At 39.9% G+C, this 24,659-nt stretch overlaps 3 protein-coding genes across 6 annotated transcripts; all 3 read left to right on the top strand.

Moving 5' to 3' along the window:
* The first annotated feature begins 2,129 nt into the window (after nucleotides 1-2,129).
* On the top strand, nucleotides 2,130-6,044 carry LOC138609270 (histone-lysine N-methyltransferase SETDB1-B-like). Its single transcript, XM_069681907.1, has 7 exons — nucleotides 2,130-2,373; nucleotides 3,152-3,505; nucleotides 3,713-3,886; nucleotides 4,435-4,636; nucleotides 4,744-4,817; nucleotides 5,315-5,505; nucleotides 5,592-6,044. The coding sequence occupies exons 2-7, from the start codon at nucleotides 3,157-3,159 to the stop codon at nucleotides 5,694-5,696; spliced, it is 1,095 nt and encodes a 364-aa protein (XP_069538008.1). The 5' UTR covers nucleotides 2,130-2,373; nucleotides 3,152-3,156; the 3' UTR covers nucleotides 5,697-6,044.
* A 493-nt stretch (nucleotides 6,045-6,537) lies between these two features.
* Nucleotides 6,538-13,320, top strand: LOC138609185 (histone-lysine N-methyltransferase SETDB1-B-like). 3 transcript variants are annotated; one of them, XM_069681823.1, is made up of 10 exons: nucleotides 6,538-6,603; nucleotides 7,512-7,683; nucleotides 8,562-8,668; nucleotides 8,780-9,256; nucleotides 9,748-9,912; nucleotides 10,986-11,184; nucleotides 11,293-11,366; nucleotides 12,414-12,604; nucleotides 12,722-12,818; nucleotides 12,916-13,320. In XM_069681823.1, coding segments are annotated over exons 2-10 (1,479 nt in total). In that variant the 5' UTR covers nucleotides 6,538-6,603; nucleotides 7,512-7,516; the 3' UTR covers nucleotides 12,918-13,320. The 3 variants fall into 3 exon arrangements, with proteins under 3 accessions (XP_069537924.1, XP_069537925.1, XP_069537923.1); XM_069681824.1 differs by lacking the exon at nucleotides 6,538-6,603 and adding an exon at nucleotides 6,890-7,163; XM_069681822.1 differs by lacking the exon at nucleotides 6,538-6,603 and adding an exon at nucleotides 6,890-7,281.
* Nucleotides 13,321-15,178: 1,858 nt separating this feature from the next.
* clk2a (CDC-like kinase 2a) lies at nucleotides 15,179-24,474 on the top strand. Of its 2 annotated transcripts, XM_069680930.1 has the most exons (13): nucleotides 15,179-15,324; nucleotides 16,398-16,591; nucleotides 16,736-17,021; nucleotides 18,183-18,273; nucleotides 19,145-19,211; nucleotides 19,819-19,935; nucleotides 20,203-20,369; nucleotides 20,916-21,010; nucleotides 21,252-21,381; nucleotides 22,802-22,884; nucleotides 23,236-23,315; nucleotides 23,440-23,530; nucleotides 23,646-24,474. In XM_069680930.1, exons 2-13 carry the CDS (start codon nucleotides 16,398-16,400, stop codon nucleotides 23,832-23,834), a joined length of 1,590 nt encoding a protein of 529 aa, XP_069537031.1. In that variant the 5' UTR covers nucleotides 15,179-15,324; the 3' UTR covers nucleotides 23,835-24,474. The 2 variants fall into 2 exon arrangements, with proteins under 2 accessions (XP_069537031.1, XP_069537032.1); XM_069680931.1 differs by lacking the exons at nucleotides 15,179-15,324; nucleotides 16,398-16,591; nucleotides 18,183-18,273 and having other exon boundaries at nucleotides 16,935-17,021.
* Nucleotides 24,475-24,659: the final 185 nt, after the last annotated feature.

The raw sequence follows: 24,659 nt of genomic DNA, 5'->3' as shown, positions 1-24,659 counted from the left end.
TAAAAGCTTTCAGAAAATTAACAGTAGCAAGACAGGATTGGTTCACAGCGACCTGAGTGAGTTGAGTGATTCATGACAGATTGACTTGATGTGTCACAATCATGTCAGTTTCTATTGGTCCAAAGCTAACGTGGGCGGTAATGTAATGTACACAATATGCTTGTTTCATTGGTGCAAATGGTCCTCATCTGTAGACAGTTTTATAATTTATTATAAATTTATTATGATTATTTCGCGGACCCCCCTAGGCTATGGTTGGCAGACCCCCAGGGGTCCCAGTATCCCACGATGAGAACCACTGATTCGCTCGGTTTTGACAAGGAAGAAGAATGTGTGAAATAACAGTGACAAGATTAAGTGCAAAGCTAAAATGGTGAGGTGTTATGTTTTCTTGAGTCTTTTTTTGGGGTTGCTTGAACCTTTGTTGATAGTTGGACAGTGAGAATAGTGACAGCAAAGGAAGACAGACAGTGTAAAAGTGCTGGGCCAGAGTCAAACCAGGGTTGTTTTAGTTAGCTCCTTAAAGCCACCAGGATGCTCAAGACCTAATGTGGCTTTTATGTGCACAAAGAAGCTGTTGTTACTTAAACTTTAATCTTTGTTTGTCTTTCCGATGTCTCTCGTGAAGTGATCATCACCATCTCAGGAGCACATGTGCACTCGCCTGTCCTCATCCTGAAACTGTGCTGCTCAACTAACAAGCAGAAGAAACAGTTTAAGAGGGATCAGCAGTCATCACCGCCCACATGGACCAGACTTCTCACCCTGCCATGCAGTTTGAGGTGGACGTGGATCTGGGCTTCGCTCTCTTCTTCCTCTTCCTCCTGTGTTTCTTCCTGCTTGTGACGGTGGTGCGCTGCGCTCAGACTGTGATGGATCCCTACGGCTCCATCTCCACCTCCACATACCAGGAGGAGCAGATCACCTGACAAAGAGGACGCACTCTCATCACTTTATAAATACATGTTTTACACAATGCAGTCTGGAAAGGAAATGAAGTCTACCTCACAACAGTCTTCATTACACTCTCACGGAAATGTGTTTAAGGTTGTTTTATTACTCAATCCAGCAGCTGACACCAAATGTGTTTCTCAAAGGGACAATTGCAAAACTGAAGTGATGAGAAGTTTTACAAATCCTCTTCAAGAGAGGAAACATAAGGACTGCAGTGCTCAGACAAAGCGCTCAACGTGTGGTCTTTCATGTCACACAGAAGATACATTTTTACTAGTTTATTAATAGAAAAGATCAAAGTCATGGTCTTCCTCATGGAATAAAAACTTTATAAATGACATTACTTTTGATATCATGCGCAACAGAGTATTTACTTGATGTAATGTCTGAGTTTGTGAAATTCATTTTTTGTTTAAGTGTCCTTTAACAATCAAAAAGTTTCACCTTGATTCGTAATCATGAGAAACACTTGTTGTTTCTGAACCAACATAAAATATTTAGAAGAAACCTATAGCCTGGACAGGATGCTCTTACTTAATTGTTTAATGCTGCAACGAGGGAAAAGCAGGGATGAGACACAGAAAGAATCCTTACTCCTCATCCTTCCGGGCTCCCTACATCTTAGCCTTTCCTAACCTCAGCTCTGCATATTATGAAATTATCTTATTAATATATGCAAGGTCAGCAGGTAATTTATAGGTTGTAAGTATAAGCTGAAAAATACATTTTTTTTCTATATTCCCTTGAGGTGAAAGTAGGAAAATAGGTGTCTAGATTTAAAGGACATACAGAACTCAGTGTATCTGGAGTATTTAGGGTGTGTTAGAGACAGGAGACAAACAATTACTGTTTCAAAATGGCTGTCTTGAAATATTTAAACTGATCAGGTCTAATATCCACTTAATGAAATCGTGATATTACACACAGAGGGGGTACAGGACATACAGAGAGCAGGTGTGGAATATTTGAACAGATAGGAATATATCATAGAATATAGAGTTTTTTTAAATAATTATTATTATATATTAATTCGTCTGATGTAAAGTAATGCGCAGACAACGTCCATGCTACATACTCCGCTACGGTAGGTGGAGACATGCAACTTTAACGTTCGTTTGTAGTCTGCCAATAATACCCCAGACGAAGAAGAAGAACACTAAATGGGGAAAGTGACGTTATGCTACTTTAACTCTAGACTCTTTTTAATAGGGGAAAATGGGCATAAATGACTTATAGTCGTGACACAAAATCAATACGACGGCTTAACTGTGTGCATGTTTAATCTGTTGTATTTCAGTGTCAGTTAGCTGGTGGTGTTGGTCAGTGGTGCTAGCGTCTGCTATTGCACAACCAACGAATAACCAGTTTGTTGTGAGACCCAAATGTGCTTTTGAAGGCGAAAATCAGGCACAACAACAGGTAAATTGCTGCTTTTGGTACATTTTTGCAAAAGGAGTTGTAAACAAAATACTTTGCATTATTACGCTGATTATTTCCACAATTAATGGATTTCTTGAGTAGTCTTTGAAATCTCAAAAAGCAGTAAAAACGCTCATAATATCCTCCGAAGGCGGGGTCCTTGAACTATAATTGATAAATAAGCCCAGAACTAAAAAAATAAATATTACTAAAACAATGAATAAGTCATCTGGAAAGTTGCAGAGTAATTTCTAACTAATCACTGACTGATGGTTGCAGCCCTAGACCACGATAATATCTGCTGTTTGTTTTTTGTTTTTTCATTATTTACTTTTGTTAATTGATGTATCTTTAATTAATTTGACTGATCTACGTCTTTTTGATCTCTTTTCCTCTGATGTGATGTAGTCTTTTTATCGTCTTTTTATACCCTTTTACGGTCTTATTGGTTTTTTTTCTTTCTCTTTATTTCTATTGCTTATTGCTTTAACTGCCTTAGTTTCTGTTTTATCACCTGTATTCCTTTAATTTGCACTTATTCTTCTTGACCTTTTGTGTTTGCATCGAGTTCTTGCCTTTTGTTGAATTTTTTAGACTGCTCTCTGTTTGGCCTCATTGTTGAATGTTTTGTATTCTGTAATCTTCCCGAGTTCCTGCCTTTGCTTTGTCCGTCAAAGCACTTTGTAAAAATCTGTTTTTAAAGGTGCTACATAAATAAAGTTATTATTATTATTATTTGTTGCTATCCACTATTAAGCAGACATTTCTTTCTTTACAGAAAATATGTCAGATTCCCCCTGTGAGTTTTCTCCCTCCACAAATGACATTCAAGGAAAGAAGAGACGAGGGGAGGACAGTTCTGACTCTCTTAGTGGAATAAAAAAAGCAGTGGTGGTCTTGACCAGACTCCCCCACTATAAGATCAGCGCTCTGCGACCACCAACACCTCCACAGTTCTACAGTGAAGACGATGAAGGCAAATCCCCCAACAGCTGTGAGTCTGACACGCAGTGGGAACCGGGACACGATTCTAGTGGTTCTGATTTCTCAGAGTCAAAGGAAAAAAGAAAAACTGGAAAACAAACAAAGAGATCAACAAAAAGAGCACCTGCACTACACAACAATACCAAAGGTAACACAACAAACAACACCTTGACATTAACATGTCGGAAGAACGTACTGCATTATTGTTTACTTGCATGATAATTTTTAAATGTGTCACACTTTTTATGGAGCGGTTTGTAATATTTGGACAAAGTCCTGTCATGATGCACACATCTTCACAGTGTTTCCCTGAAAATTGTGTTTTATCATGAACATGTTGTGTTTTTTACCACAGTTTCAGTGAAAGTCCCTATAATCGTGTCGACGGCGTTTGCCCTTTGCCCGTCTGAAACCAGAAACATCCGACCTAACCTCCCAGAAGAAGAAGTCAGAGTGGACATGATGGTTCTGGCCAGGAAGAAGCACATGAGATGGCAACGGGGAAAAATAGTGGAGATACTAACAAAGGGTAAGAAATGATGTTGGCAGGGGATTGATCATTGGTAATCAACTGATGCCAATGTAGCTGTTTCATCTGATGTATATATAGTATATAAGGACAATTACGTCAATTCAATTATTTTTCTGTTGGCAGAAAAAGCTCAAAAGCCTTGTTTTTAGAATGTCAGACCTGCCTACACTTTTGCCGGCTAATGTCGGCTTGTGCTGTGAAGTACAAGTGCAGCATCCTACCTGCATTGTTCACCTGTCCTGTTAGAAACACTAAACAACATCCGCTGTAAACACCGGCAGTTCCTGTACGTCCAGAGTAAAATCACAATATTTTATTCACTAAGTGAGTCAACTCGTGTAGCCGATATGGATGAAAAAGAAAAGATCCTCTTCAAATCCATCTCACTCGGACAATTAAATAATTGATTATTATGTGAGTGAGTTATTGCAGACACAATGAAAAGAGAAAAATTACTTCTACTGTTAATTTCCAGCCACAAGAATAAAAAAAAACAACAGCGGTGGTTTTACGAGATTCATTCACTGTCGGTTTGTAATTTGCAGAGGATGGATGCTTGAAGTACAAAGTACATTTTGAAGAAAAGGGGAAGAGCCTCATGTCTGGCCATCACATCGCCTTTGACACCATGGTGAAGCTGGAGCAGCTGTATGTCGGCGCTCGCGTGGTAGTCGAGTGTCAAGAGAACAAGCACCGGTTCCAGCCTGCTATTATGGCAGAGCTGCCCAGCAGAAGAAACCGCTTAAGGTGTGTGTTTGTATACGTTTTTATACTCTATTAACTGCCAGATTCTTTTTTTTAAACTAATACCTCACAAGATTTGATTTGAGGTTAAACAAATGTCCACTTTCCAGGTTCTTGGTCTTCACTGACGATCACGTGCCGATCTATGTTGGTTTACCTTCACTTCACCTGGTGTGCAGACCACGTGAGTTTGGAAGTGGTGCTTCTTTTTTTCACACCTGAAGCCATCAACCTGGTAACTTAAAGTCCCAATCATCTCCAGGGCCTTTGATTACCTCTGCTGTCCCTGGTCTAAAAAAAAGCTTCCTGAAAATATATCAAAGCAAAAACAAAACAGGGTTTGCAGTTTGAAGATTGGAGAGGGAGAAAAAATAGTGACAAATGTACATTGCAGAAAAGCAGGACCCACAGATAGCATCGGCAAAAGCAGAATTAAGTGTGGACATCAAAATGTATAAATCATATGTTGTTTTAATTGTTACTGAAAGATCTGTAAGTGTTAAGTTTTCATATAATGTTTAAAACAATATTCAACCTGTTGAACCTCTGACACGCCAGGGACATTTGCCAAAGTAACTTTCTAAAACAGAATAGTATAATCCCTTCCTACACCTGATAAATGTGGTTTGGTATGCCATATATTTGAGCAAGAAGAGTGACAGAGGCTGTTTTTCTTGACAGTGAGAGACCCTTTAGATGACCTTCCCGACGGCCCTCACAAGTCCTTCATGACTCGGTACCTGAGGAACTGGCCGTACCCACCTTTAACCCAGTACAAGGCTGGAGAGAACATAAGTGTTGAATTAAATGGAGTCCAGCAGAAGTGTGAGGTGCAGGAGGTCGACTCCAGTTTGATGCAGGTCGTTTTTCAGGTCAGTGTCATTTAATACTGCATGTTTTTATTTTCTCCAATATTTGTTTAATGTTTGTTTTACATTGTCTTTTTTTTTACTTGCAGGACAACCAACAAAAGGAGTGGATTTATCGGGGCTCCACACGACTTCAACACATGACAAAAATATTGACATTTAGAGAAATAAAGGACCAAAAAGAGCAACTCTGACTAAATGCCCAAAGAAAAAAAAGGCAGTAATCTTCATTATCATCAACAGCAGCCGTCACAATCCAAACAGGAGACCTCATCTAACTTGATGAAATTCCAAATAATTTTGTTGACCAGGTGTGCCACTGTATAATGTTTGTTTTTAAAAAAAATCCTTTTCTAGTATATTTGAATTGTAACATCAACCTGAGGTTTGAGCCAAACATGCTCCAGCATGTGGAGCAATTTCATTGCATTTAGTTTACAGTTCAAAAACATAAAGTGTGCAGTAACTCTTTAATAGCTTTGCATATTATTCTCTTTCTCAATTGTGTCTTTTATTTTATGAATAAAGTAAAAAATGTCAGAGATGTATATGTATGTGTCTTTATTTCTGCTGTTTTCTGCCCAATAGTTAAACACAGATAAGATAAGATAAAGCTTTATTAATCCCAAAGGAAATTACAGTGCCAGATAGCTCAAAAAATACAATACAAATAATACAAAATACAACTCAAATATAAGTGAAAATATAAAGTGTATTAAGTTAATGCAAAAGAGACAGTGCCTAAAAGAAAAAACAAAATCACAATAGTCATCTATAAAAGTAGGCAGGAAATAATGAAATAACAAATGGAGCCGACACATTTTCCTGCGCAGAAAATTTAACTTTTTTTTTTTTTTAATTAAAAAAAAAAATGATATTCATTATGTATTATTTGTAACTTTAACATGCACTTAATCTGTTTACGTTGGGTTGAATACATTGAGTAAAGAGGTCAAAATAAAAACACTTATTTGCACGGACACAGGGGGCAGCAGTGAGCCTACAGCTTGGCGCAGCAGCATGACGCGAAGAAGTAGACGACACAACATCCTTCTTACTTCGACTTGCTAAACAAAGGATTTTTATGCCTTATTATTTAAGGTATTTCATAATTAAATTCTTCACCTTTTCAAGATACATTACTTCATGGGTAAAGACTGAAAAATGTATCGTTTATTCTTACCCGCCCGTTTAAAACACAGCGATAAGACATTACTTTTTCATTAATGTCTCATTGAGATAGCGAGTGTAATTGTTAGCGGCATAGTCAACGTGCATGCTTACCACAAATAAATATTTGCAATGGCGGTTTGGCGTGGTACAGACGAGAGACTCTTGTTTCTTATATGCTTCTTGGTACCATCCGGGTACCATCCGGCTAGCTAAAATAACATCTGCTGTGCCAGGCTGTAATTGCACGTCGAGAGTTACATGGCTCTTGCGGGGGCGCGAAGAGTGAAAGAAAAACTATTTGAATTATTTTTAGACATACTAGGTCTGAAGATCATTAAAATAGAAAATTAACGTTCGGATTCAAAAGTGCCCACGTTTTTCTTTTTTGAAAAATCATATTAGACCAAATTTTTGCCTCCATTCAGACATTTTATTTGCAATAAAAAGGCCTTTATGGTAATAAGTTACGTTTTTTGGTGGAAAATACGGTAAAGAGTTTGATATCACTTATTTGTCATTTGTATGAAACTTAAGGCTACAACCAGCAGCAGTGTAGCTTAGCCTTGCAACCAGGAAGTGACTACCCCAGGTGCAGAGTCCCCACAAGTTGGTACATTTTCTTATTCACACTCTAATTTTTATCATGCAGTGTTTTTTTCTAAACCTGGCGTTTCCCCTCTTTTTCTAGTCTTTGGTCTCAGCTATTTCAAGCACACAGCTGCTGGTTGTCTCCTCATATTTATCGAGTGGGGAAAAAAGTAGTGTCAATCTTCTCTCGACTCATCAGTCAAGTTCTAGAAACTACGCAAATGCTCTGAAATCTTTGTGTCTTGCAGTGAACATGGATGGGGATGAGATGGAAATGTCAAAAGAGGAGCTCCAAAAGTGGATCAGAGAAAAGGTGAAGAGCCAGCTGATCTCTACAGATGTGCTAGAGAAATACAGTCTGCTGCAATCCATGCTGAAAAGAAGAGAAGAAAAGGCGGCCCAACTACTGAAGCTCTGCCAGTGAGTGCTCATCTATTTTATGCTCTTGTTTCTGTCTCTTTTGACTACAATCAACCATTTGTTCTGTTCGGTTGCACCTGTGGACAACCATTCTAACATGTTAATACAGCTGTGTGTTCATTGCTTGCTGTCAGTGTAGAGTTGTCTGTTGTGTGACATGAAAAAAAAGCTGCCATGCTGATCTACGTACATGAAAATGACAGTCGTAGCAATACTGAGATAACTGACCTCAAACAAAAAACTGTAGTCATGTAAAACATTAAGCGACAAAGTGGGGCTTAAAAAATCTGAATAAGAATTAAAATGCTTTACTATGTTTTTACATGAGCATTCTTGTAGTTTAGCCTGCTAATACATTTCTTCTAATATAAAGCTACTTATATAAAAAACTGGCCTTTCATTGTTAGGATTGAGTATCTAGCAAAGTCGCTATATCTAGTATACTTATATCAATCACTGCTGCCCAATGTCTTAAACTCACACGTGTTATACACATACACCCATAAACACATATTGTGTTTGCAGGTATATTTACACAGGACCATTGCCACTGTGTTTAAGCATTAGATTATGCCAAACTATGGAACTATGGAAACCAAAAGTTGCCAGCAAAGCTCCTTTACTGCTTTCAAGGGTGTCAGAGGTTCAGTGCTTATCCTGCATTGCTTCCTAATATAGAATTAAGTGTTTCTCTAACCGTGTTGTAGAGTACATAAAGAAGCCTGTGTAAAACGTATTTAGAAAGAAAACATATTTTCAAAATGTAATTTAATGTGACTAGTTTACCGGCAGTTTCTGAAAATGTTGAGCACAGAGAAGTTTTTTTTCTTTATGTACTCTGACTGCTTCACTGTATCTGTGTCGTTGTTGCCCTTTAGGTCTGTGGCAGCATGTGAAGCGATTGTGAAGAAACAGTACTCCTTGCTGGGGTGGGAGTACAGAGACACAGATTCTGACAATGATGATGAGAAATCAAAAATCTGTGGTAAGATGCAAATTAGTGACCTTTTGTGTTTCTGTGTGCATATGTGCAAAATGACTTTTTTCACTTGTTTAAAAGCCAGAATTTGACCTGTGCTTTTATTTTCTTTTGTAGGAAACACACTTCCAACCCCATGTGTTCGCTCTGAAACTCCAGCTTTTGAAGCTCTCTTACTTAAGCTTGAGGAAAGTGAAAACCTTGAATGCTTTATAAAGAGAAAACCAGTGGTTGTCTTGACCAGACTCCCTTTTTATAAGATCAGGTCTTTACTTCCACCAACTCCTCAGGATCACTGCAGTGATGATGAATCCCTCAAAACCTTAAATGATTCAGATTCTGATCCGTATTGGGAACCAGACGATGAGTCATGTGATTCTGATATTTCAATCTCAACTTATAACAGTGGGTCAAAAAAGAGGAGAAAAATAGATCAAAGTAATGAAACACCCGCTAAGAGACATGCAACACCTCAAGCCAGCACAAATATGGATGCTAAGAGCAACGCAACATCAGCACCTCAAGCCAGCACAAATACGGATGCTAAGAGCAACGGTACATCAGCATCCCAAAAGGCGCCGGCAAACACAAATGGTAATGGTCATAAATAACACATGGTTTATGTCTCCGCTTTTTTTTTTTTCTTTTCAATTTTGACTCATGGCATACCATTTTATTTGGTCTGCTAACCAATACCTTTAGTAGATTTAGCATTAGCATTGGTTAATTTGATGTGCTTTGCTAGAGATTAGCTTGCTGTGTACTTGACTACCTGACATTAAAACTCTTTTTTTTTTTTGCACTTTTCTTAGTGACTAATGTAAGGCAAGCTTTTTCAACAACCAGTTTCCTGTCTAATGTTTTGTAAGCTGAGCTGAAAACATACACACCTTATCAGAACAATAGCCCTTAACAGTACACTATGCATACTATAACAGTTTAAGGCGTCTGGGTTGATATTTAGACTTATTTTGAGAAATGTTTGTTACTTTCATTTTAAAAGACACAAAATATAGATACTGAGATATACATGACCGAAACTGAAGTTGCGTCATTAACATTTTGTGTTCCTTTTGGACACACAGGTGTAACCTCTTTGAGCGTAAAACCTCCAGGCCAATCATCGCTTGTAGCCACAAAGACTCCTGTGAGCGCACCAATAGAAGAACTCAAAGTCAACATGACTGTCCTGGCCAGAAAGAAGGCCATGAGCTGGAAACAGGGGAAAATCATGGAGATAATACCAAAAGGTAAGGGATACAAAAAGACAAATACTCGTCTTCGACATGACATGTCTGTAAAGGGGGTCACATTATGCGGTTGTTAGGCAAAGTAGTCAGGGGTGTTTATGTAACAAAATTTCACCTGTGTTAATCACAAATACTGCATAACTCTTCACAGAAAAGAAGCTTCAGGTATTAAACCAAAAATCATCAAATGCAACAGTAAATGATTTCAGATGTGTAAGAAAGAGAGTTCTGGTGTCGTGTAATAAACGTTTAAGCCATTTTGTCTCATGCACCGTGCATATTCAAACTTATATTTATCAACTAAAATATTGCTAAATATAATTTTGATGCAAAATCATGTCATGTACAACTTTGGATTCAAGTTTTGTCCTCTTTGGCGTCACCTACAGTGATATACGGTAATTGCAGGAGCACTCTTCCCAGATATCCAGACAGTGCTGCATGTGTGACGTCCTCGGTTGGCTCCGGTTGTAACTCTTGATTTTCCTCGCTGACGGTCGCTTTCCTTTTTAGACTGTTTGCTTCATCTGAGCGTTGAGTTTGTTTCTTTTTCTTTGGATTTTCACTTATTTTTGAAGTTGTATCTGTAGTCATCGATCTTTTCTCTGTTTGTTCAGCCATAGTAGATTACTGTTTACTCGCAACACTTGCAGAGACCGGAAAAGCCGCCGCTTAGCTTCGCCTACCCTCTCTGACAGACAAACCACTGTTGGGTGATGGAAAACGCGTCACTAGCTGGGCGCTGCTTGTGATTTTTTCCGCAAAAGTCGCACCAGACACCCAGACTGTAATACTGCAAATGCAAAGGCTTTCATCAGTGGGCCATAGGCTCAATCACCATTATGTTACCTCATTCGGCGATAGATTTTGACTTAACAGACATTTATTTACATAAAAATCTTCTAGATTATTACTTCAAACAGATTGTATTGTAATACATATCAAAGATCAATTTTATACAACAGTATCCTCCAAAACCAGGACAAAGATCGAGTTATACTCATGTGATGTAGTTGACACAGAGATTTGACATTATTAAAGGTGTTTCTGTTGTTTGTTTTTTTCTGCTGAAGATGATAAGTTGAGATACAAGATCAGTTTTGATGAGAAGGGGAAGCGCATCGTCTCGGGTTACCACATCGCCTTAACCAGCTTGGCAACGGTGGACCAGCTGTTCATTGGCTGTCGTGTGGTGATCAAGTGTGTATCTGAGGAGCCCCGGTTCTGCCCTGGAATCCTGGCAGAGGTCCCCAGCAGGAAAAACCGAATGAGGTTTGTGTGCGTGTAATAGACACATTTTCAGGATAACAGATTACATTTATTTAGCTTTTTACCAGATCAAATGCAGTTCCTAAAGCCAAATGGGTTTTTATTTTCCAGGTTCCTGATCTTTACTGATGATCACACGCCCATCTATGCTGGCTTACCTTTACTTCACCAGGTGCACAGTCCAAGTAGGTTTAAATTCACACACAGAATGTTTGTGTACATATATATAGACACAAGGTTTACTGAAAGTTAAACTAGAAATGGGCTTCTGTTTTTATCTCAAACACCCTGTTTTGGGTTGTACTTCATATAAAGTCTAGAAGGTTGGGAATGAGCCAGGCCGATGCTGTGTCTCGTTACAAATGCCTTTTTCAAACACTGCATGAAGCTGCTTTGCTTGCAGTTTTGCTTTAGAGTTCCTCTTAAAAGTAGACATTATTTTTTCTACAGAAATGTCTAAAAGAAGTGTTACAAAAGAAAGAATCTTACTAGGGAAAGACCGATTATCGGCGCCGATATTCGGCATTTTGACGCATATCGGCATCAGCCTTTATTTTTAAAAATCCGACAGCCGATAAGAGATCAATTTAAAACTGGGTTATTTTGGCTCTGATGCAGCCGCGCCTCTCTGTCTGCAGTCACTACTCTGTCTCCAGCATTGTCCCACCCACAGCACTGATTGGTTACACGCAGAGCCATGGCACGGGTAACAGCCAATCAGCAGTGAAAGCTGTGCATGCAGAGCGCTCACACACACGGCGGAGAGGAGAAAAAGTTCATTTCTTTGCAAATTTTATTTAACTTTGTTTTATTTACTTTATAAAACTTCAGGAAGTTATTTATTTATTCATTTAAATTTTCAGTTAACTTTATAAGAGATGCTGCTGACCCTGGGAACTCCCTGCGCTTTTTGTTTGTTTGTTTAATAAACATATGCTTAAAGGCATTTAAACAAAGTTAAGTGTTGGAGTTTGTATTATTCAAAATTTTGACGCCAATATTTTCACTTTTACTGCAAATGAATATCGGCTCCAAATATCGGTTATCGGCCTCTTTGACTACTAATAATCGGTATCGGCCCTGAAAAAACCATATCGGTCTATCTCTAATTCTTACTGATCTAGAACCAGCAGCCAGAGAAAACAGCAGTAAATACTCACAACACTCTGCGATCAGGCGAGATTAATGATTCTTTCCTTTAACGTAGTTTCTGTCTTTTTTTCCTGTGATAGTGACGAACCCTTTGGACGATATTCCAGATGGTTTCCACAAGGATTTCATGAAGGATTATTTAAGGTCCATGCCTTTCCCGCCTCAGAGCTCGTACAGGGTTGGACAGACGCTTAATGCAGAATTTGAGGGAGTCCAGCAGAAGTGTCGGGTGCAGGATGTCGACTGCAGCTTGATACAAGTTGTTTTTGAGGTCAGTACTTATAAACATCATCCTTTAAACTACTTTCAACTGATGTTTTTTTTCTCTCCTTTTTTAAATGTATTAAGATTCAATGACTAATAGTCGTTTGTGTGTCGTCATTCTCAGACAGATCAACATGAGGAGTGGATCTATCGAGGCTCCATGCGCCTGGAACACATGATTAGAATGAAGGGACACTTGAAAAAATCTGCCACAGTGAAGTGTAAATTAAATTCTTAAACATACAAAATCATTTAGTTATTTTTATTATACCTTATATGTCATTTGTCTCCTGTAATTTCTTCTCCTCTGTACTTCAGAAACATCAAAATCCACAAACTGATGGGACCATGGACGTTACGGAAACGACATGCTGAGTCCAAGATGGCGCCAAATATATTCAGTCAAAGTCGATCACAAATTGATTTTCAGGGTCGTGTTCAGAACATCCACCCTTTACTTCTTCCCCTGCAGAGCCGGTTGAGAGCCTGTTCGTTAAACCGGTGCATTACCAGTGTGACCGTTTTCCCAAGTTCCAGAAGGGCTGTTGCCTCCGTAAATCAATTCACATTACACATCTGACCACAATGCCAAACATCAGCTCGTAGCCTAACGCTGCTTTTGGGGGCTAGGCTGGGACTCGCATGAAATGTCATGAAAAGGTTGGAAACTGTTTGAGTGGCTGAATATTGTCTTTAAACTATGGAATGGATTATACTGTATGTTCTAAGTGTATTTTAATTACAGTTTTGTCTTCTTAAATAAAAAATAAATTGTCTTTTTTTTAAGCTCATTTTAACTTTCTAAAAAGGAGGATCTATTCTAGATGTAGTTATTTATGGAACTGCAACTAATGATTATTTGGTTTGATCGTTGAGAAAAACAACAGTTGTCAGCCTGCAGGGTCATTTTGTAGACCCACAGTTGGGTATAACAGGTCCCTGTGCTTAGTGTTTTAGAGTTAACTGTGAGTGAGTCGTGCCTCTCAGGGTTAAGATTTAAGACAAATAAGATTAGGATTAGGCTATTTAACATCGACCTTTACCTTTGTGTACTGCTTCTGTTTATAGTTTACAGTGACCGTTTTAAATGTATAACCTACTGCATCAGATTCTTCTGCTGCCTTGCTTGATCACATGATGCAGTTTACTGCAGGCAAATTAGCTCTGAAGTATCTCAGCCCCTAAAATTCTGCCATTTTTCCTGTTAGATTTATGATGTAAGTTTTACTTCTTGTGACAGTGCTAGAAAAGTACATCAAGCAAGTTAATTATCATGGTCAGGGCCTTAAGAAAGTGACACTTGCAGATCCTTGTTGCTTTTTTGCAACGTTATATTTGCAAAGTTAATTCATGCAAAATTTGGTCAGAAATATTGCCCTAAGATGTCATCCTCAAATGTTTTTTCCCAGCCCAAGAATATTAATTGTACTGTTATAGAGGAGTAAAGACACCAGCACAGCACTGTTCATCACAGGGTTAAGGGTGCGATATCTCAGCAGAGCATGCACAAGTCATAAAACCTGCAAACTATGGAAGCCCATTTCCGCCATGAAAACAAAGTAGATAAAAATAGATAGAGGTTAAAACATTATTAAAATTAAATTACTCACAGTCGGCTAAAATAACATGTTATCAATTAAATTATATTAATGAAATACTCAATATAATAAACAGGAATTAACGTTATTGCCTCACAATGTTATTATATTTAGGTCTGAATTATGTATATTTCGAATAAATGCGTGAAGTCAAAACTCAGATGGAAGTAAAAATTATAAGATAGCATAAGAACTGCTATCCATGAAAGCCAATTTCCACATGGAAGAGAAACTTAAAGCTCCTATAAGGAACTTTCGGTTTGTGTTGATTGTGTCGTCCCTTATGGACAAAGGAGTACCGCTTATCTCCCTGCTGATTTTGTCCTGTACATGCTTGAGAGGTGGGGGTTTTTTTGCCCTGGAAAGTGTAAACAAATGCAGCATGCAGTGAATTGCTTTGTCTGACACCTAACCCCCCCAAGCGGTTTCAGGCACTAAAAATAACTATATAGAAATAGTCAATCTTGTCGCTGATGGTCTGCTTTGCTTTTGTAGGTCATATAGAGACATCAGAATAAATTTCAGTCTGTTTCATAACCAGTGAAAAACTCCTCACAGGAGTTTTAACTGATGTAAGGCAGGGCATCTAAAATGTCTCTCGTGTTAGGGGGGACAAGATCATTTTAGATTATTTGTCAGATTTTCAGGATAATTAAACTGTCACATGTTTGCATTAATATTTGTTTATGAATTGCAATTATGAGAGAAATCAACAACCATATGGTGGCAATTCAAAAGGTGGATTTTATTAAGATATTGCATCTAATTCTCACAAAACTACTAAAAAACTAAAAAAAAATTGTTTTTTATATCAATCACATTTCATATACTAATAATAAATTGGCAATCACGCCATTTTAACTTGTGAATATTATATCATATGATAGTTATGGTCGTTTGCTGTGCTCTCTAGTCATCTGAGGTGGTTTGTGTACATACAGACTGAATGACATTCTAGGCGCAGGGAGGCGTTAGCACCAGTCTGAACCAGAACAGGCTTTACAGGGAACGCTGCCTGCTAGCAACTGAGCCTTTACCATTGGGCTAGCGAAAACATAGAAAAAGAGAAAACTGGAACGCCACGACGGATTTCTTGTGGGACAAACGTACAGGCCTCGCTGCTAAAACGGTAAAGATCATATACGAACTTATTCGTGGTGTTAAGTGAGCCACATTCCGACCAAACGGCTAGCACGACTGCTAGCGAAAGTAGCTGTTTAGCTAGCTGATGAACGTAGCTAAGCTAAGATGGCGGCCAAATTATTTACATTAGCTAATGCTGCTAGCAGGACACGCTAGTCGGCAGTATGTCGCTCGTTGATATAAGTCAGCAAGCTAGTTTCAAGCGATTTTAGATCATATTTATTTGCTTGAAAATGGGAATAATATTGAATGATAGTATTTAATATACTAGCGTTGGCGAATGTTAACCGCCTTAACGGCAGTGTTACTATCGCATCGTCTTACATGTTTGGAAAAAACATTAGTGATGAAACGTTTAATGAACTTGGAACGATGTTATGTAACAAATCTAGCTAGCTTGTTTAGTAAGCAATTAAGTGACAACGAAAAAATGATTGTATTAGTCGTGTATTGATAACGTTACAGTCATTACAGGGTAATGTTTACAACACTAGCGTTACATTTACACTAGCCCCTGGTGGTTTGTTAATAGTTAGGTAGGATCATGCATGCAACAGGGTTATGAAAATGCATACCCGCCTGTATCCACCTTTCATTGTTATATCCATACTCACTTCAACAGTAGTATTATTAGCTGCATCTATTTTTGCACAGATGTATAGGCTGCATGCTTCATATTGATACTATTCAAAGTTAGGGTGTATTTGAATAACAACAAAGTCCTCCTTAGATAACCACGCCTGTTTGGATTTGTTTTAAACAGGTCTGTTTACTATCCTGTCCTCTTCAATCTGATGTTACAGAACCATTGAGTCTATCTTCCAGTACAGCTTTATTGAACAGTAAAGTTTAAATTTTCACAACGTTGCAGTAGTATGCGTATGCCAGAAATAACTGTTGTAGACTGCTTATTGAATTAGTTTTAGATTAGTATGTGTCTGGTAGTAGTAGACAGCTGTCCCAATGATGGGATGTGTAAGATGTGTCTAAGATTTGAGGGGAGTCATTGCTTTTATACTCTTGATAATGTTTAGTTTTTTTTGTCTAATGACCGTCTAGATGCCTCACACCCGACGATACTCGTCTTCGGACAGAGACAGTCGAAGCAGCTACCAAGACCGCTACAGAGACAGAGGCCGAAGACACCGGCACAGAAGATCACCTACTTACTCCTCCAGCAGTGACAGAGACAGAGATCGAGACAGAAGGGGACGGGGACACAGACAGGAAGGAAGCTATGCCCGTTCAAGGAGGTATGTTTGTGTGTATAGTAAGATTTGTTTGGTTTGTTACGCTGAAAGTGTATCATACAGTGCCAGCTCTGCTCATATTTTTGTTTAGGATTTATTTCTCGTCAGTATTTAGGTTTCAACGTATGCCCCTGTCCCCTGTTTCAGTCGTAGCTATGACAATCGCTCTACAGAGCACAGGCCATTTGACCGAAGATACTGCGAGGGATACAGACGCTTGGATCAGAGCCGAGAACGAGACCGTGACAGAGAAAGGGAACCACATGGAGCAGCAGACAGTTACTACCCACGCGACTTCTCCCCAAACATGTACGACTACAGACGTGGCCGCGAAAGGGAGCGCGAGAGGGAAGAGTCCTACCGGCGGAAAGGCAGCAGGCGTAAGCACAAACGAAGGCGGCGTAGAACCAGGTCCTATAGCCCATCCTCCTCGGTGAGTACAGCCAGACCCGAGATTGTGTTTTACCTCTCTTCATCTCCCTCCATCTCTGTCTCTTTCACTCAGCTCTCTCTGTCCCTGTCTTTCTCTAACCAATCCTTTTTCCCAGCCCCTGGAATTGGTAAGTAGTACAATCTTTATGATTTGTTTTTGTTATGTCAGCAGGGTTTTGTTTAATTTTTTTGTTTAAGTGGGTTTTTCTTCAATTGGCATTTCCTTTTGGCAGAGCATTTTCATTTTATGCTAATACTTCTCCAGTAGTTAAGCAGTGATCAACCTCTAATTCTTGCTGCCCTTTAGAAAAATAATCACAACGCTCTAAACCTTTGCCTCTGAAAGCCGAGTTATACCTGGTCAGACTTCATTTAAAATCTGTGGCCCTACTTCTCATAAAGTTTTATTTTGTATGTTTTCTGTTCTTTTGGAAAAGGCCCAAAAGCCAGTGGTTACAGTCGGTTAGCCTCTTGTGAACCTAAGTGCAGGCAGGCTGAAAAGAGTGAAAATATTCTGCCAAACACCATGCAAAAAATTCATTTGAATGCAGATTTTTGTAAGAATTTATTGGCATTTAAAATGTCTCAGATTTGTTAAAATGCATTTTTTTTGTGTGGCTTGTATTTAACCACACATGTAGTAAGTAGTATAAATGAAAGAGAGCAAGGGGTTGAATTTAATGTAGAGCACATGTTGGGGATAACTTTAAACATGTTCTGCTTGATGACATATGGTCCTCTCATTTTATTTTCCATCTTGTTTAATCTGAAAAGCCAGCCTGATAAGTTTTGAATTAGTTATATTACTGTCTTAACTGGTTTTTGCGTTGATGAATGGATATGCCAGTTGCTTCCTTGTTTGTAAGCAGCTGTGGTTTAAAGATAGAGGGGGGAGAGGAGCAGAGGACAACATGTGATCTTTGACTTGTTCCCTTGCACTATATCCCTATCGTTATATATTTCCTTCACGTGGTGTCATGCGTGAATCGCCCCATGACCACCAAACCCACCTACAACCACAACTACATCAACACCACCACCCTTCTCCTCCCTCCTCGTCTACCTGTGCCGCCTGACGCCTTGGCTGCGGCTGCCCCTGAAAACCCCCTGTTTCCTCTGGTCGTGTCGTGACCTGCTGATGGCGGTTTGGGTGCGAAAACAGCGGAGCGACAGCCGGACGCGGGCACTGAGTGTGAGGGACGACGAGGAAGGGCACCTGATCTGTCGGAGTGGGGACGTCCTGCAAGAGAGATGTACTCACTGCCACTACTCTATCGTAACCCTTCTCCATATGAGTATTAAAGCATAGAGCATTTACATGACATGGGAGTGCCTGATGATGATGCCTTGCTAGAATGCTCTTCGCTCTAGCTGCAATAGCAGGGTGGATTGCAAAATTGTTGAAGATTTTGAGAGGGACTTTAGGTACCTTCTCCTTTTCGTTCTAGGATTTTAAGCTGTGGAGCATTTCCTATGTTTCACAGGTTACTTGACTTTTCTAAACATAGAATCCAATTTGCAGCTGTTTGTCTCTGTCCCATTTTACATTAAAAGCTCAGTTACAATTTTAATCTGTGACTTAAGTTAGCGATTTTCACGATAAGGGGTTTCAGGGATTTTCTTTTCTTTTGTTTTTAGAAGAAATCTAACATGCACATCACTTATTTTGCCTTTTTAAAGTAGAACCAGCGCACATATAGAAAGCAAATTCATATGTACACATTTGTCATTCATAACGATCATGCATTGTTTAGTAGAAACGGTTATCAGTTTTACACATTACCCTTGGGTCCTTTTGGGCAACGATCTTGAAAAGCATGTGAATTTATTTTTGATGGCTACTAATTGGTCGTCAAGTGAAGGGAGCGCTTTACATTTGCCTCCTTTATTTTCTTCCCATGCATATTAGTGCTGCGCATTCAGTTATCATAAATTACTTCAAAGGGTTTCAAGCCTGCCAGATTGAATAGGCAGCCTTTTGAAAAGGGGATGGGCGCTAGAGTTGAACCGCCTGTCTACACTTTTAAATTATGTATTCCTGCTGAAGTCCACACATCTAACGCTCCTGTTCTTTCTTTCCCCGCACCCCCTCTCTCTTCCTTTTCTGTCTGTGCTGTGTTGCAGATGAGATTGTCAGCACTTTGGGGGAAGGCACCTTTGGGAGGGTGATGCAGTGCATTGACCATCGCAGGTGTGTGTCTGTTTACAAAGAAAAACAACAGCTGTCAGCCTCCAGGGTCCTGTTTTGTAGACACACATTTGGGTATACCAGGTCCCTGTGCTTAGTGTTTTAGAGTTAACTGTGAGTGTGTCGTGCCTCTCAGGGTTAAGATTTAAGACACATGAGATTAGGATTAGGCTATTTAACATCGACCTTTACCTTTGTTTACTACTTCTGTTTATAGTTTACAGGGACCGTTTTAAATGTATAACCTACTGCATCAGATTCTTCTACTGCCTTCCTTGATCACATGATGCAGTTTACTGCAGGCAAATTAGCTCTGTTGTATCTCAGCCATTTTTCCTATTAGATTTGTGATGTAAGTTTTACCTCTTATGACAGTGCTAGAAAAGTACATCAAGCAAGTTAATTTTCATGGTCTGGACCTTAAGAAAGTGACACTTGCAGATCCTTTTCTCATTGCTTTTTGCAAGGAGTGACTTTTCATTTATGCCACGCTTTATTTGTGTAAAGTTAATTCATGCAACTTTTGTGTGTGCAATTTAGTGAGGCACTTTTCAGAAAATGTAATGCATGTTTTGTGTTTTGCATATCTAAATAAATGCCTGTTTTGCAGGGGAGGAGCCCACGTTGCTTTGAAAATAATCAAGAATGTGGAGAAGTACAAAGAAGCGGCTCGCCTGGAGATCAATGTACTAGAGAAGATTAATGAAAAGGACCCCGATAACAAATTGTGAGTTCCAACTTTTTACAGCGGGTTGAATAAGATTCCTATCTATAGGTTTGCCAGAACCAGCACCAGCTGATAAACCTTAAATGTACCGCAACTGACACAAAGTGTAAACTAATTTAGCTCATGTTAGTAGGTTTGTTAACGCTTTCCTTGAGACTCTGAATAGTTACCAAGACTTGTTGCACTATAGCCATGTTTATTTTAGCTGTGTTTACATGAAATGTTCAACATTATATTCAAAAGTCCTGTATCCTGTTTATCTTGCAGCCTGTGTGTACAAATGTATGACTGGTTCGACTACCACGGTCACATGTGCATCTCCTTCGAGCTGCTAGCTCTCAGCACTTTTGACTTTCTAAAGGAAAATAACTACCTGCCCTACTCAATTGGTCAGGTCAGACACATGGCCTACCAAATCTGTCTAGCGGTGAAGTGTAAGTGTTTATATTTTCTATACATCCTCCTATTAGATTTAAGTGCACGATAAACTTAACCTTATAAAGTCACCAATTCAGCATGCTCAGTGAAGACACAGAGACTCTCTGGAACTTTTATGCTCCTTTGTTTGTTTTGGTGTCCCTACATTACGTGTAGTTTTCCAACAAACACACCCTCGTTCAAATATGTTTCGTCATCTGTAGCATGCAAACTGAGTGTCAGTACTGAAGCCTCTGTTGTTTGTGATAGACAGCCTTAAGCCACATGAGAGCATTGTTGTCCTAAATAGGTAGAGGAGGGTGTCTGTTTACTTATTGAGCCTTTTGGCTATAATAATGTTGTGTAGAGTTCCTTGCCCAAATGTCACAAAAATTTTGACCACTATCTTTACCACTTTTCTGACTTTGTCACACATTTATTAAGCTGTATTCATATTATCATCAGCAGTAAATGTTGTAGCATGGCTCATCTCATGTGAAAAGAAGTGAGATCATCCCCCTGAAGCCCTGAATAACCAACTTCCTCTTGTCTTTTCTCTGTAGTTCTCCATGACAATAAGCTGACGCACACAGACTTAAAGCCGGAGAATATCCTATTCGTCAACTCAGACTTCACGATGTCCTTCAATGTAGAGAAGGTAAGAAGCTGCAGAATGCAAAGGAAAAAGTGAGAAATGTTATAAACCTGTGCACTTCAGAGGCAGGGCAGGTCCGTAACCGATAAGCCCCTACCACTTTCACTGTGCGACTGCCTGTTGTAGATGTTGCTCAGAAGTCTCATGAATAAATATGAAACACTGACGGCTGCCGTTGGACACAATTTGCATAATTCTTCAAAGCTCGACGGTTCAGGAAAATACATTTCTTTCTTTCTTGCAGAAACGAGAAGAGCGGACGGTGAAAAGCACTGCAGTACGTGTTGTGGACTTTGGAAGTGCCACGTTTGATCACGAGCACCACAGCACCATCGTGTCCACGCGGCATTACCGTGCCCCTGAGGTCATATTAGGTGAGGATGCCTATAGACTCTTTGCCATATACACATGGAAAACACTACTTCTCAGTAAGGATTATTTCAAACTTAAACAGTTCCAGTCAAAAGCAGGACATTCACAAGGGAAATCAGTTTGGAGATGAACCCCTCTGTCGTCTGTCAGCTGGCATAACTCAGATGTTGCTCCTACTTTGACTTTCCTGCTCGGTCTTGTCGAAACAAGCTGCTTTCTACAAGTTTAAACAAGCAGTGCTGCATTTAAGATGTTTCTTTCTGCAGGAAAAGTTCAATCAGTTCAATCCACATATCCACATAATCAGGATATTCATGAAGATGATGATGACTATATTGACCTTGTTGATGCTGCTGATGTCCGGTCGCACTTGAAGCTGTTTGTTAGCTCTTACTGACTTCATTCCCTCCTGTCTTGATCGTTGCTTGTGCTTTAACTCTCGGATGCAGTCTGAACAAAAGCGTCTGCTAAATGAAATTGTAACATTGTAATTGTAACATATAACATAACAGCAACAAAAGTACTACTGCAAGTAACTTTCAGGGAGCGGTACATGTCAGGATCAATCTGAGTACAAATCAATGACTGTATATATAGATGGACAACGCGTCTCCATCTGCTCCCATTGTACGTAATTGATGCCAAAATAGCCCCTGTGATAGGCGCTGCCATCTTGCGATGTTGATGTCATACGGAGCCAGAGTCTGTGCAGTAGAGATTGGCAAGTGAAGCGGCCGTAGCCACTTCCACTAATCCAAACACACACTTAACTTACCGAAAAAACAGCAAGGATCCCGCACGCCGGCGTGTTTAACAGCAGAACAGCTTCTCTGTGTTGGTCTGAGGTTAAAGTTCACAGGTATGGAAACTTCAGTGACTGTAGTGATTGTTTTAGTTACGTTTCCACTCGCAGATCGTCCTCGGCTCTGCTCACCCGGAACTGATTTGCTTCAGGAGCCTAATTTGTCAACACAGCTGTCAATCATCATTTTGACAGCATCAAATAACAAATTAAAAACAAACTTGTCAGAAAAATGAACACTTGGACTTAAATCAGCATGATAATAACTAACAATGATGACAGAAACCATGTTTGAGAAAAATTTATCGGGCTTGTATTTTGATTTTATAGTTTGACCAATGTCCCACCTGTTAACATGGAGGAGGCGGGCTTTATGACCTATACTGCAGCCAGCCAGCAGGGGGCGCCCAAAATGTTTTGGCTTCACTTTTAGGGAGCTGTCATGTCGTCCACCTTTTTATACAGTCTATGGTACAAATGGACACAGTTTCAGCCTATACTTGGTTGCCCTCTGGGTTCTAATAGTTACTTGAAGGCTCATGTCATTTATAGTACTAATTACCCTATGTAGCTAAAATACTTGACCCATTCTGAAGTTGTTTCCATGTTTTGTCCCCCAGAGCTGGGCTGGAGCCATCCCTGTGACGTGTGGAGCATTGGCTGTATCCTGTTTGAGTACTACCTGGGCTTCACCTTGTTTCAGGTACGACAGCACCCTGCCGCTGCAGCCAAGGCCTCAGTTGGACTTCATTCAATGGAGAATTTTAGGCCAGAACGAGATCTGCTGTGACACTGATAATCATATTTTACCAAACAGCGCAGCACACATTTTAGCAAGTTTTCACATCCCATTTATACTTGGAGTAGCATTAGCATTAGATTTAGCACACGTCATGTACTAATTTGGTAGAAATGTAATCCAATATGTCAGCTGTGAGCTCTGACTGTCTGTTTGGCACTGAATGTAGCAGCAGAAGCAGCACTATCTTCTGAATCTGTCTCCTTTTTTGTGTCCTTCTACCTTTCTGTTGAATCACTGCATTGTGATTTTCAGACTCATGACAACAGGGAGCATTTGGCCATGATGGAGAGAATCCTCGGACCTGTGCCCTCAAGGATGATTCGTAAGACGAGGTGAGGGAACGTACAAAAACACCCAAGTGATTGAAGTGCCTCTTGCACGCAAAAGTAGACATTTTCATTTAAAAAAAGCAACACACACTTAACTGCTGCTCACACTGATCCCTGTCCCTCTCAGGAAACAAAAGTATTTCTACCGTGGCCGCCTGGACTGGGACGAGAGCTCCTCAGCGGGGAAATACGTCAGAGAAAACTGCAAACCTTTACGGGTAAGATGGGAGGATAGGGAGTTATAAGATTAGGGCTGAAAGGTGTCTAAGTGCATTGAATGAAACAATAAGTGTCTGTTGTTTTACACTGCTCTTGTTTGCCCTCTCCTGTCAGCGGTACTTGTTGTCGGAGGCGGAGGAGCACCACCAGCTGTTTGACCTCATCGAAAGCATGTTGGAGTACGAGCCCACTAAACGGCTGGCATTAGCCGACTCCCTCAAACACCCTTTCTTTGAGAACGCGGGGATCGGCGAGGCGGCGGGCAGCAAGAACTGGGAGGGAAACCGGGACATCAGCCGGTGACCAAAGAGCCTCCAAAGACTGAATGACAGAGGAAATGAAGTCTCTCTATATGTGGAGCAGAGGAACTGTTGAATTATTCGGGGCTTTGGATGTTCTGTCGTTTCTCATAAAGCATGGACACGTAAACTTCCTGCTCCTCCACCCTGCCCCTCTGACGTCCACCTCTGCAGCCATTAGAGGCATGTTTCTGCAGCAGAGAGACCAAAATAACCCACAAACGACTGGAAAAAGAGTCTAAATGGATCTTTTCTCGCGGCCACAGCCTCAAAAGTAGCCCTCTATGCAGCTCCTGTCTTCCTTTTGACTTCGGAACCACCTTCCTTTCATCCGTCCATCTATTTGTTCATCAGCATGTGAAGAAAATAATTCACTTTTCTGATAAAAAACGAACACTAAATCAATACAAAAAGTTTTGAGAGGAAAAGTCTTCCGATTCTGAAGTCAAGGAAAGGGTGAATAGGAGATAGAGCTGTATATGCAGTGCAAGTCCTCACTCACAATTCTAAACATGGAGACGTGCAAGATAGAAGATTGTGTTACAGGCAAACAACTGCCAGAATTAAGTTTGTTTTTTTAAGTGAGGACTTGCATCACATATCAATTTTGTTGTTTCTTTTTTTTATCTATAAATGGATTATCCCTCTTGCTCTTAATCTCCGGTCGGCAGGCCTGTTGTTATTCGCCAATGAGATGATAATGGTGACGGACACTCCACACACACGCAGGCCTCTGGGGTCTGTCTTATTGATAGATATATATGTTTGTTACGTTATGCTTTCTGGGTGTGAGTGAGTGTGTGTTTGTGTAGGGGTGGGACGGTGTGGG

The sequence above is a fragment of the Semicossyphus pulcher genome, unplaced genomic scaffold, assembly GCF_022749685.1.
Source record: "Semicossyphus pulcher isolate SPU_LCO1_2020_fin unplaced genomic scaffold, fSemPul1.0.p SCAF_5, whole genome shotgun sequence".
NCBI lineage: Eukaryota > Metazoa > Chordata > Actinopteri > Labriformes > Labridae > Semicossyphus > Semicossyphus pulcher.
This window is presented reverse-complemented; position numbering and strand designations above follow the sequence as displayed.

Bases quoted from the DNA above. Each gene is read 5' to 3' on its own strand.
- LOC138609270 (XM_069681907.1), top strand. From the start codon at position 3,157: ATGTCAGATTCCCCCTGTGAGTTTTCTCCCTCCACAAATGACATTCAA. The intron at 4,637-4,743 runs GTGTGTGTTTGT...TCCACTTTCCAG, and splicing joins AGCAGAAGAAACCGCTTAAG to GTTCTTGGTCTTCACTGACG. The intron at 4,818-5,314 runs GTGAGTTTGGAA...TTTTCTTGACAG, and splicing joins TCACCTGGTGTGCAGACCAC to TGAGAGACCCTTTAGATGAC.
- LOC138609185 (XM_069681822.1), top strand. The intron at 8,669-8,779 runs GTAAGATGCAAA...TTTCTTTTGTAG, and splicing joins TGAGAAATCAAAAATCTGTG to GAAACACACTTCCAACCCCA. The intron at 9,913-10,985 runs GTAAGGGATACA...TTTCTGCTGAAG, and splicing joins CATGGAGATAATACCAAAAG to ATGATAAGTTGAGATACAAG.
- clk2a (XM_069680930.1), top strand. From the start codon at position 16,398: ATGCCTCACACCCGACGATACTCGTCTTCGGACAGAGACAGTCGAAGC. The intron at 18,274-19,144 runs GTACTCACTGCC...GCTGTGTTGCAG, and splicing joins GGACGTCCTGCAAGAGAGAT to ATGAGATTGTCAGCACTTTG. The intron at 19,212-19,818 runs GTGTGTGTCTGT...CCTGTTTTGCAG, and splicing joins CAGTGCATTGACCATCGCAG to GGGAGGAGCCCACGTTGCTT.